We start from the raw sequence: 12,780 nt of genomic DNA, 5'->3' as shown, positions 1-12,780 counted from the left end.
TACAACTTCTTTTCAAGGAAATAGATATATGTTGACAATAGTAGACGATTATACGCTTAAAGTGTTTGCTTATTTTATTTCTTCTAAAACAGAAGTCAAAGATATATTTTGTGTGTTTCAATGTTTTGTTGAAAATCAGTTAGATAAAACAATTAAAGCAATTAGGACTGATGGAGGTAAGGAGTTCGTGAATAAAGAGTTTGTTGATTATCTTGCTTCAAAAGGTATTGAACATCAAACAACGACGCCTTATAGTCCTCAGCAAGTTGAGTAGCGGAACACCCATCGTTCGGTTACAGAAAAGGCAAGAACGTTGCTAGCTGAAAGTTCACTACCGCATTCTGGGAAGATGCATTCCGTTGCCATTTACCTTAAGAATAGGTCTCCCCATCGAGCCTTAGGTGGACAAATTCCTAGACAAAATGGTATGGACGAAAAGGTGATCTTAGCCATCTAAAAGTATTTGGTTGTAGAGCTCTAGTCCATATACCTTCGTGTCACAGGAAGAAATTAGATGTCAAGGCACAGGAAGCAATTTTCGTCGGTTATTCTGAAAATCCAGGCACTTATATTTTTAGGGACCCCTAACCCACGAAAAGTTATTATATCCAGAGATGCAACCATTTTTGAAAATTGCTTTACAGCGCTAAAGCAGAAGCAATCTGAGTCTGTCACACAGTCAGAATCTATATTGTTATTTGATGAGCAAAAAGAGATTGAGTCTGAGTTTGATCATGACTGTCAATTCTATGACTGTGATGAGAATATCAGCCCGGCGGCTGAAGCAACTTTACCAGTAAATCTAGAAAGTGCAAAAGAGTCAGTGACTCTGGAAGAGCGAGAGTCTCTCATTGACTTAAGGCTGCCTAATGTGGAAGAAGTGACAGCGAATTTGGAACAGGAATCGAACCCTGAGCGCAGATACCCTTCCAGAGACAGAAAAACAACAAATTTTTATAAAACACAATACGTCAATGGTAGATTCTAATGAACCTACGACATATTACAGAAGCTACTCATGCCGATGATGCTGATAAGTGGCACCATAATATGGCTGGTGAGTATAGTTCTTTAATGAAACTCCATACATGGAATTTAGTAGATAAGCCTAAAAAAAGGTTATGCCATGTAAATGGATTTACAAAATTAAACTACCAAACTCTATGGTAAAGAACTTATGATATTGGGAATTTTGTTGATGACATAATAGTCTTCTTTAAATCTAATTTGACATTTGACACTGTCAAGAATTTGAATTTTGAGAAGATTTGTCGAGATATTTTTCATTAAAAGATCTCTGAATTATATTCTTTCTATATTAGAAAAGTTTAATATGAAGGAGTGTAAGACCGTGGATACTCCATTAGTTTAAAATAATATGGCAAGAAGAACGGATGGTCAAGTCATAAGAATGTCCAATCGACAGAAGGTCATACACCGGTTATGTTTACAAGTTAAGTGGAGGTCCAGTATCATGGGAGTCCAAGAAGCAACCTACTGTTGCGTTAAGTTTGGCCGAGTCAGAATATATGGCATTAGCGTCTGCCACGAAGGAAGCGTGTTACTTACGTCGGTTTATATACGAGATAACAGGTATACTTTGTTCAGTTAACTTAGCTTCTGACAGCCAAAGTGCCATTAATCTTGTTCGAAATCCTGTACACCACAGCAGGACGAAGCATATAGATACTAGGTTTCACTTTATTAGGAAAAGGTATCTAATAATATTGTTAAGTTAGAATATCTAAAAAGTAACGATATGCCTGCTGATGTACTAACGAAGGCCCTCGGACCTCTAGCACACAAACGATGTGTAGTTAACTTAGGTTTAGAAACTTAATTATTTTATTTGTTTTTGTTTCTGTCACAACTGCGATTAAGGGCGGCTGTTGGAGATTGTAACCTTCGTCGTGACTTATTATTTTTTATATGTTCTATTTTTAGAACTAATTGTATTTTGTTTGCCATAGTTACTTCTTTTTAGTCCGAAATAAACACTCATGTCAATAACATCTTTTTTTACTAACTTTATTTAATTACTAAGAACATATACCATATTTACAACAGTCTTGACTACGGCAAGTAATGTTGCATCATCACATGTTATTACTGGAAACTAATTGTCGACAGGTGAAAGGCCTCAACATTCCATTAATTGACACGACGTATTCCCAAAGGAAACCTGTGATAACTGACACGTCGCTAGAAGATGCAAACAGAATTATATTCAGTCCGTGGGACGCAATCTCGGGCTACGAGGAGCCCGTGACCGACAATGTAATAGACATTCCGGGCAATATCGGCGGCGTAGTGGGCATTCCCGACGTTGATAGCAATCGGAAAAACAAGGAGAGTACCCGTCTTGCGCCGAGAATAGAGCAAATACCAAATAAATTGAACATTAGTGCTGAAGATGAGAAATCCAATAAATCATCCTCCTTCAGCCAGCTTGTTATGAGAGTGCAGTCTGTACATTTTCATAAGGTAATTTTGTATTTATACCGCATTATATATTTAAATTTCATGTATAATTGATCTAACTTACACCATATCTTGTTTAGAGAACAAAAAGTAACATGTAAATACCGACTCATTTTTTCAATTAGTATTACATTTGGTGAATTATTTTTTAGTCAGATCTGAGCAATGTATTCATATAACTCTTTGTCTACAATTTTTCATCCTTCCATGGGTATGGTATATTGTAATGAAAACTGCATTTTTAATTCTGTTTTTCATCACTGAGAAATATACAATATAAAATTTATAGATTCGACGAGAAGTAACTTATGACTTCATGCTAAATCGACTGAATGTAATGGCTGAATTCTTGTGCCAACTTTTATGGACATTTATTCTTTACCCTACAAGATGTAATAACGTATTAGTATGTCGCCAGTGATACAAATAATGTATAAGGCAAAATTGCTTACAGGCTTGGCGATGAATTTTTTACTGTATGTTATATCAAACAGGAATATCATTTTTGATAGTAAATATGATATTGGATATGGTTACAAAGCTTTCTGTTGTGTCAAATATCTCTAGCTATTAGTAGTTTAGCTATTAACATTGGAGCAATTTATATGACTGAAGCCGTTAAATATAACGGTTGGTAGCACCCTGTACAATATTTATTTGTATACAGTTGTAATTCAGATTCAGCAAGCGTACATCTTTCCATTTATTTCTCTGTCATTTCAAAATTATTTATTGATTGCTTTTGAATTAAATTGAAAACCCAATAGAGATGCTATTCCGTGTTTTTGTAAAGTTTAACAAAAACATACGTTATATCAGTTGCTAGTATTAAGCTAGGATCAAAATACTAACAACTGATAATTTATGTGTCAAATTATGGTGACAATAAGGTTAAACGTTTACAATTTGGTAACCACAAAACATGCATTGCGTCAATAACTCGAACACATCCAGTGGTGATGCGAAATTTGATGATTTTAATTGTAAAATCACGCATACCTTATTATCAATTGGCGGCCATAAAGTCCCTATGAAAGCACTTAAATTATTATGAATTTTTAATGCAGGGTCGGGTTAACGTCACGTGTGTAGCGCACGTTTTATCGGTGTGGTCGGCGAGCGGAGTACTTTTGCTTGACGAGGAGAGACCTCAAATTGCGCCTGTCATGGGCAGCCGAGATTCCAATTCGGGTAATTGTCATATTCCTATAATTTTTATGCTTAATGTGATGTTTCTAAAAATATAAGATTCCCAAACACTTTCTAACTGGTTTGACTCTTGATTTACTTGGCTTGTTAAATAAAAACTTATGTGAAAATGTATAGAATAGGTATAGAGTCAGATTTCATTCTGTGAAGTAGTGAAAATGGTTCAGCTTTAACCACAATTGGTGGTTATAATTCAATAGTGACTGCACAAAGGGATTCAAAAAGAAAAAAACACTTGGTTCGCTTCTGTGCTCTGAAACATAATATCCGGCGTGTGTGCAGGAGCGCGTTCGGAGCCACAGGTTATGCCATCTATCGTCGTTAACAGATGAAATAATGGAATTTTTATACTTTTTCCTATAAAACAGATGGACTGATAAGAGATTTACACTTATTACAACCATAGCCTCACGTATTTTTCTATTTTAAGTTGGAAGTCGATATGTAATACAATTATATTTCGTCAGCTATATTGGATCTCGATCACCGAAGACAGTTCCAGAACACGGGCTGATACTGAGCTGAAAAACCCTATTTACTTCACTTTTCCCGGGGTCAAACCCGCGGCCTTAGCACGAAACCCCGCACAATACAAATATCGTGAAATGTCTATTAATTGCATATTGCTAAATGATGTTCTCCATTTATGTGCTCAATAATCCTCTAATGAAATACGTCATTATTTCACTAAGGCATATCTTAATTGGGTGTACAGTAAACTGTATCAAATTAATAGTGCATACATATGGGTATGCACGGGTTTCTGGCTTGATTTGCGTCAGTATCGCCTGTATGACAATGGCAGCTAAATCATACTTGATATTGACGAGGAGACGTAGCACGGCATGACCACGCGTCTGAACGTCTAGTACAATACAAATTAATTTGTAGTTAAATTGTTACATGTATGTAATATTGAGTGCTGAGTCTGCAAAAGTTCTGTTTTTGTACCAATTGTTTTTATTGCAGGCGTACGCAGGACTCCGTCCCTCGTTGCCGCGTTGACGTTGTTCAACATTTTTTTGTATTGGCATTGGTAAGAATTATTATTCAATATAAATTATATAATATTACAAATGATAAAATTATTGTTTTGTCGTTTTTATTGTTAGATGTTTTTTTTTAATAATAGCGTTAACTTCAAAATATATAAATGAATACGAAGTATTTGTGACTTATTTACCTATTGTTCACTAAGTTATAAACAGATCAAATGTAAAGCTTAAAAAGTCATTGCCTTTATGAACGGCAAGTTCAATAGAATAAATTAGATATAAAAACAATATATTAATTTCCTTTCCGCTCGGTGAACTTTCTTGCAGTCCTAATTTGGTTTCACAAAAGAAACTCCGGTCCGCCGTCGGTAATAAAATTGGCGACAATTTAAAATCTTTGTGCTCTTTCCAGGTCAATCCGATGATTAGAAGACTAAGAAAATATAATAAGAACTTGTCTTTTCTCGTCTCAACTCAGTGTTAGACTAAAGTTTTAGTGAATACAAACGAAACAATGCAGGTGAAGGGAAAGCTGCGACGTGACTTAGTAGTGAATTTTATACCTGTAAATAAACTAGATATAATATGTTAGACATTTTAAGGGAGATAGTGATGTTTTGCTTAACTGGCATTATGTATTAAACAGTTAACTTCTACCTAAGAACTTAAAATAAAATGATCCCTGTTTTTAACATGGTTTTTATTGCCATCCTACTATCTGATATTTTCGCATTAACCTACAAGTTGGATTGTTTTGCGTACAAAAGCTGAGCTAAGCCATGAATTATGTAATTAGGGGATACATAAAATTGTTTTCAATTTCCAAACTCATTCTGCAGACATTACTTCAACGCCACATAGAAGTTATGAATACATCACCATAAGTTAACGCGACCAACAAGAATCATAAATGTTTCTCTAGAAGTTGGCTAGTCAGACTTTAGCTAGCTGAGAATGGAACATATTCGCAAAATTTTCACCATGTTTACGAAAATTGGTCTACAAGCGATACATAGGCCTCGCTTAACTATCGCATCCCAGCTGGACGCTGAAATTCTTTGGCAATATACAACCACCAAAATAATTACGAGGATATAAACATTCTGAACTATTCGACGGCACAGAATTAATTTTATACATGAGTTCGCAGCGTAAATAGATTTTATTTCTTAAAACTTTAGATAATAGGTATTTATACTAGTTATTTATTTTCGTTTGTAAGATTTCTCAATGTCAGTGTGTTTGTATAATATTTTTATTTTCAATCAATATCGTTTATATATAGGAAAAGTTTAAAGCAGCAAAATTTTTTATTGCGTTAAAAATCTTAGCTGCAGAATAAAACACATATCCACTGTACACAAGAACCCATCTATTTTATACATGATAAAACTTATATAACCAGGAAAAACATTTAAACACTCATAATTATACATTAGAACTTCTTTTTAAAATATATTAAGAGCGGTGAAATGGCGCACAGAAGTTGTGTCGCGAAATGAAATGCACATAGAAATGACATTAAAAATTCAAAGGGTATTTAATTAAACAAGGACAGACAGGTGCAACGTCCCCCTCACTGGGGGTGGCTTTTTGAGGCTCTGCGCTTATTCTGTTTACTGTATGCCACCATTTCGTTACGAGATGAAAGCGTTTTACCAATTAGTTATCTATTTGAGCTAGGTTTATAGTTATGGCGTAATTAAATTGAATGAACCTGAGATTTATTGAATATGTTTAATAATGGTCACTTTTAGCTTGCTTTGGTATTGTATTTACCCACTTCTATTATTAATATTCTTTATTACTAGTAGATGCTACTTGACACTTGTATATTTCAGATACGCTCACCGTATCGAAAACAATTACACGCTTTCTGTCCCATAAAAAATACCCTATTGTTTTTTACTTACTCCTAAATGTAATTAATATCGAACACTTTATTATATGTAATTGTTATAAATTACGAAAAAATATTAATTTGCCAATCATTTTGTTCACTATATCAATTCCGATTACCCAGTTGCATTGTCTATAGGGCGGAGGTACTATAAGCTTGAATTAAATATACGGACAATACAAGTACACGATAGTGATATTAGATACGCCCTGATATGATTTTATAATGTGTATGTTATCAAACTTATTCTACCATTCTATCATCATCATCAGCCCGTTGCAGTCCACTGCTGGAAATAGGCGTCTCCCAAGGTGCGCCACAGAGCCCGGTCTGCTGCTTTATGCATCCAGTCATTACCGGCCCTCTTGTATAAGTCGTCCCGCCATCTGGCCAGAGGGCGTCCCACGCTATGTTTGCCAAGAGGTGGTCTCCACTCCAGAACATACTTACTCTAGCGGTTATCAGTTCTGCGACATATGTGACCTGCATACATATGCCACCATGCTATACATTCTGTAAATACCAGCAGCAAAAGGTGAAATTTTCCGAAGGGAAGCAGAGGCAACATATATTATGTACTTTGCATGAATGCAGTCTGCAAATCGTTTCGATGGTAATTAGATTCTACATAAATCCTATATAAAGTAAAACCGGTAAGAATCAGTTATATGCTTCTTACAATTTTAAAAATCGAACTATAGAAAATAAAATAAAGTAAACATATCCCTATGGACTCCCAAACGGCTGAAGCGAATTTAATTAAATTTTTAGGTAATCTTCAGATTATCCCAGCGGGTTGTCCTTTGAAGTTTGGTGATGATAAGATCAACAAAATGTTTTTTTGGCTTTTTTGCAATATTGTGTCGCTGTTGGCATCATAGATAATTAATTAATGCTACCCATGCGATGCCGGGGCGTGTCGTTATATTTGATAAAATTCTTGCTACATTCCCAGCTTTTGCCTGTGAGATTCGCGCGCACAACATTCCAGTAAAAAAATAAATATCCCTCTCTGAGTTTTTTTTTTTGTTTGGAAACGAAATCTTTAATATGTTTGCTTGTCGGCATGTGGTCCAAATCATATTTGTATTTTTTTCTATTAACCATTAAGGATGTTTAGAAACTTTTATAATGATTTTCTTCTTATATTAAATACATACAGTACATTTGTTAATCCCTATGAACCATGATACAAACATGTTCTTAATTTGGTAATAAATATGTCAGCATTCAGCGATGGACGGGAAATCCATGAGATCGAGAAATAAATCAGTGAACGCAGCAAGCTACCATGACGCCTGGACGAATGAACTGGAAAAATGTGACGGTAAGATTGGGGTTCATAAGGACATTTCAACTCTGTGAAATATATAAGAGAAGGGAAGAAAATTGTTCTTGAAGACATTATGATGATATTTAGTCTATCAAATATTCAATTAATATTTAGTGTTAATATTTAATATGGTTTATAAAGCTGTATGTAAGTATAAATAGTTAAACAAATTTAAATATAACGAGTAGGTATATGATAAAGTGAGGGTATATTCCAAATATGTTGTTTATTGTAACAGTTTTATTATGAAACGGGCGACCGAGCAACCTTTGTTTAATTAAAACTTTATTTGAAATATTATTCATTTCAAATGAGAACTTGTGCCTTAATTTGTTCTTAGCCAAACTGTAATAAAATTTTTATATTTGATATTACATTTTGAATTGTTGTTCTTATAATTAGTTTATGATTTATTCAATCTATCCAAATAAAAAAGCGAGGTGAAGCCCCGATCTTTGGCGGTTTTGTAGCGGAGTCGTTAACTAGGTACTTTTTAAATCATAGCATGAATAGTTTATATTTTTTAAGATTTTCCAACAGAGGTTCTATAATTGTCGATGAAAATGAAGATTTTATAAATTACATCATGTACCGAAAATGCGTAACAGTGAAGCAGGTTAACGTTTTTATACTCATGGCCACAAAAAAAATGTCTCCGACACGTGTCATGGTAATATCACAACCAAGCATCGCACAGCAGTTGCCTGTGGCATTCCTGGGAGTTCATCTCTAACTCTACAAACTTTAGTTTTGTTGCACTTCTCTAGTGATATTATTTTTTTGTCACAAGTAGGTATATATCAAAAGACAACCTGTCGTTACCATAGGTATATTTTGGTGTTAATTGTAATCTGTAGTGTATAATATATGTATATATTGTAACAAAGGAATTTTCTTGCTGTTTTACAGGTGAACTATTTAATGCTCTCGTGTATATCTTGAATTGGATACATTCAGTTACATACTTATCTTTAGAGCAATTTCAAACGAATGATACCCGCATGCATAGTCAGTGTGTGGCAAAAGTTGATAATGGCCGCAACTTATCTAACCGCCCCTTTCATGAATTTAATAGGAAATAAAATCGATTTAAACTCATAAAATCAGCATTAGTCGACAACGTCCCTTTGTTTTGTACGCTTTCGTGAGTTAACTTTTATGAAATGGCCCATTTTACGCCATTCAATTGGAAAAAACATTTTCTACGGTAACCATTGCTTCAGGATATTGAAAATTTAATATGTTGTATACTGTTTTAAAAATGGAAGTTAGTATACAAATATACTAGCTTTTCGCACACCAGTTCACGCGAAAATCCCTCTATAGGATAATTGAATAACATTTTGCCTTCTAATTTTCAAACTATATTTAATGTTTACAAAGATAATATTTCCCATTAGTAATATGCACATCGGTATTTTTTTTAAATAATAAAGTATTAACACAATGTTTAACACAAATCCGGTGCATTATAGCAATTCTATCACTGCCATTCATACCGTCAATGAGATTGCTGAAGGCGCAATGAAACGTGGAAACTAATAGAGTAGTTGTAACAGTGCCGTGAGTAGCCTGTTAGCACGATGCTCCCATTGTGCTAAACTCGCATGGGGGAGTGGTAGTAATCTTTATAGCATCGGTGATTTCAATTGTATAAAGATATAAAATTATTTTTTTAAGTTAAAATTTACGTCATATACTTGGGACTACGGTCTCTTTCAGCTGCGCAAAAATCAAACTTCTAAGTCAACGCGTTTAAAAGATATGGTCATTACATTTTGGGAATCAAAATCATTAGGGTTACTATATATTGTTGACCTAGAATCATGAAATTTGACAAGAAGCAATTTCTTACAGCACACGTAAAGAAAAAGACTGAAAGCCGCATATACTTTAATAACAAAAAAGGGAATTTACTATTGAAACTTATTAAATGCGGATGCAATAACCGTATCTATCGAACAGCAAAATTAAGTTTGTCAATTTTGCTCTTATATAATATTTGGATACCATAGGCTACAAGTTTGTACGGAACCAAAAGTGAGTCCAACTTGTCCATGTTTTCGGTGTGGTACGGAATCCTATAAACAACAACAGGCGGTAATAGCTGACTCAGCAAGTATTATTAATAACGTTTAAGACAATATAATGTATAATAATCTAAAATCTAATCAGTTTTACCAAGAAATTACACGTAGAGTCTTATTTCCACGAAGTAATTAATGGGTATTTATTAAGATATTATTTTGTAATTTAAACTTAACGTCAAAAGCCCAGCCATAGAATATTATACTGATAAAGAATGTTACGGTATGTTAATTTACTTGATTACAAAGAGAAAAGCGTAAATTAAATTATTTATTTATTAGTACTACTGCATTACATATAACAGTTCAGTAGTTATATTAAATTAATATAATAATATAATCTCTGATATAAACAATAAGTTTGGCATGTATAAAAGTAAATTAGACTACAATCTTAATGCAGATATAAAATAGTAAAAAATAATAATAATATACTTTAAAAATCTTAATCTGTCCAAAACCAAATACTCGTTTCTTTTTTTATTGGTCGACAAGCTATCTCCGATTATTCTGCTTCTGTGAGTGTTCATGCGCGGTGAATGTGGTGATGCTCATTTCTTAACCTTCAGGTAGAAAAATTGTTAATTTGCTGGTCTTCTGAGATCACAATCACTTACTCCACAAAGATATGTCGTTAAAGTTTATCAGTTGATTATAGAATGTGAAGGTAAATATTATTATATAAATTCCAATATCTGATTACTCATTACCTATTCGATGTTATTCTTAGCTTAGCCCACGTGAGAAGACTTAAATATAAAGTATAAAGATATTCAGAATATAAAGTGACGTGCATAAAAACATTTTTGCATAATCACTGATATATTCTGAAGTATATCTTGCAACAGTTATCAATATTATCTTCCATTTCATTAAACTGTAATTATACTTTTGCATTACAATTAACAAACCTGATTAAATGTCCCAGCTATAACTTATTATTCAAAATTATTATCTTTTCTCTTAAACCAATATGGCTGTCATCATTATTAATTTATAACCGCACGGATAAAATTGCACAATTTATATCCAGAAATCCGGTTTCGTAGCTCTACTTCGGTTAAATTATAATGTTACGAGCTTCACTATGATCTCCAAAAGTACATGAGTTTACTACTTACGTTATTAATTTATTATGTAATTCAAATTATGAGTACAACTACCGCGCTGTGGTCCTGGGTTCGAATCGCGGGTCAGAGTAGTTGACGAGTTTTTCTTAAATACATTTATCAAAAATGTATTTCATCCAAAATTTATCAGAAAAATAATTTTCAATATCCACGCAATAATAAATAAGTTTATAAAGCTTTGAAATTTAGTGGAAAGGGAAGCTGTTAAATAACAGTAATAATTAAATGTGACGTCATCCAGTGCCACCGACCATAACGCTGCTTGAGTGAGAAAAGGACAGCGCGATAACCTCACAACACCCCTACTTTTGTTCACAACAATATTGCAAATATGAATAACTGCTTTATTTTTCAACCAATTTTGATGCTGATTTCACAATAGAATTTCTTTATCATAATATTGTTTTCTGTTACGTATAAAATAGTAAATTAAATTAAACATAGGAAACTACCCTACGGTAACTGAGTTTTTCCATGTTAAAAATTACTTCGTAGAAGAAGCAGAAAAGCACGTAAATCTATTAGACCTGCGCCCAACTTCTCTCTGGTCATGTCGGATTACCGTTTCACCGGACTATGAGTGTGAAAGAACAGAGTGCATCTAGTGTGTATTGCGGACACCTATAAATATATTCTACGTACCTGGTTAATCTCCGTGGAGATCGGCTGCTGTGGCCGAAATTCGGCTAGGCAAACGTTTTGAAAATTGATGATATTGTTTTTTGTAAAAAAATTGGAGTAAACTTTTTTAAAATAGATCATTACATATCTGTAAATTAATTCACCGAGTTATTTTTATTTAAATTAAAATCTTATTTGAAATACTTTTGAAAAAGTTTTAAGAGTTGTATTATTTATTGAGAAATAAAACCGTGTGACAATACGTTATAAGAAGAAAGTAATCCTTTCAAGTCGATACGTACATACATACGTTTATATGATTTAACGAGGCATGTTGAGCACCCACGTTCCTAAAATAGTCCACAATCCAAGGTTCCGAGAACATGCCCTTTTTGTTGTATTACAAAACAGGCAAAGATTGTTTTTAGGTTTTTTCATTGTGTAATACGTTGTGATTTAATCAAAGGTTTTTCCTCTATATTCTCTTATAAAAAAAAAATATGAAGATATTAAAATAAAGTGGGGCATTAATGGTTTTGTTATCGTAGATATAATATTACGACATAAAAATATGTTACGTGCATGTCATTTTTAAACTAAACATAAAATACTTTTAAATTAAACTATTTTACGAATTTTATCGCGGTTTTAATATTTTACTTTTCTCCCGACGTTTCGAAGACTTTGCAACCTTCATGGTCACGGGGGGGACTGAGGTGTTGTTCATCCGCAAAGTCAGAGTTACAATATCTACCTACATATTATAAATATACAAGTTTTTAAATTTTTTTAGCTGTTGGTGGTCCGATCTACGCAGAATGAGCTCACAGTGTCTTGAAGTTTGGCAGCCGGTCTTTTGGGTTCCGATTTAATTAAATGTAGAACTGGATCCCAGGCTTGTGCAAGCTTCCAACCATCTTCTTCCCTATTGAAATTAGGATGTTTTTTAATTTCAATAGCCTCGCGGATCATCCTAGGGAGGAATCGGTGTTCTTTGGCAAGGATTTGTGGCTTGTCTAGTCGC

The 12,780-nt window shown here is 33.6% G+C and overlaps 1 protein-coding gene across 1 annotated transcript; it reads left to right on the top strand.

Annotated features, from left to right (window-relative positions):
- The first annotated feature begins 1,995 nt into the window (after window positions 1-1,995).
- On the top strand, window positions 1,996-5,365 carry LOC119190775. The gene is made up of 4 exons (XM_037443550.1): window positions 1,996-2,484; window positions 3,549-3,672; window positions 4,660-4,726; window positions 5,098-5,365. The coding sequence occupies exons 1-4, from the start codon at window positions 2,086-2,088 to the stop codon at window positions 5,108-5,110; spliced, it is 603 nt and encodes a 200-aa protein (XP_037299447.1). The 5' UTR covers window positions 1,996-2,085; the 3' UTR covers window positions 5,111-5,365.
- The last annotated feature ends 7,415 nt before the right edge of the window (window positions 5,366-12,780 follow it).

The sequence above is a fragment of the Manduca sexta genome, chromosome 26 (assembly GCF_014839805.1).
Source record: "Manduca sexta isolate Smith_Timp_Sample1 chromosome 26, JHU_Msex_v1.0, whole genome shotgun sequence".
NCBI lineage: Eukaryota > Metazoa > Arthropoda > Insecta > Lepidoptera > Sphingidae > Manduca > Manduca sexta.
Note: the sequence above shows the minus strand (reverse complement) of the source record. Positions and strands in the feature narration are given on the sequence as shown.

What these genes read in the sequence shown, in the direction of transcription:
- LOC119190775 (XM_037443550.1), top strand. Translation starts at nt 2,086, where the DNA reads ATGTTGCATCATCACATGTTATTACTGGAAACTAATTGTCGACAGGTG. An exon ending in AGTCTGTACATTTTCATAAG is followed by an intron (nt 2,485 to 3,548) that starts GTAATTTTGTAT and finishes TTTTTAATGCAG; the next exon opens with GGTCGGGTTAACGTCACGTG. An exon ending in CAGCCGAGATTCCAATTCGG is followed by an intron (nt 3,673 to 4,659) that starts GTAATTGTCATA and finishes TTTTTATTGCAG; the next exon opens with GCGTACGCAGGACTCCGTCC.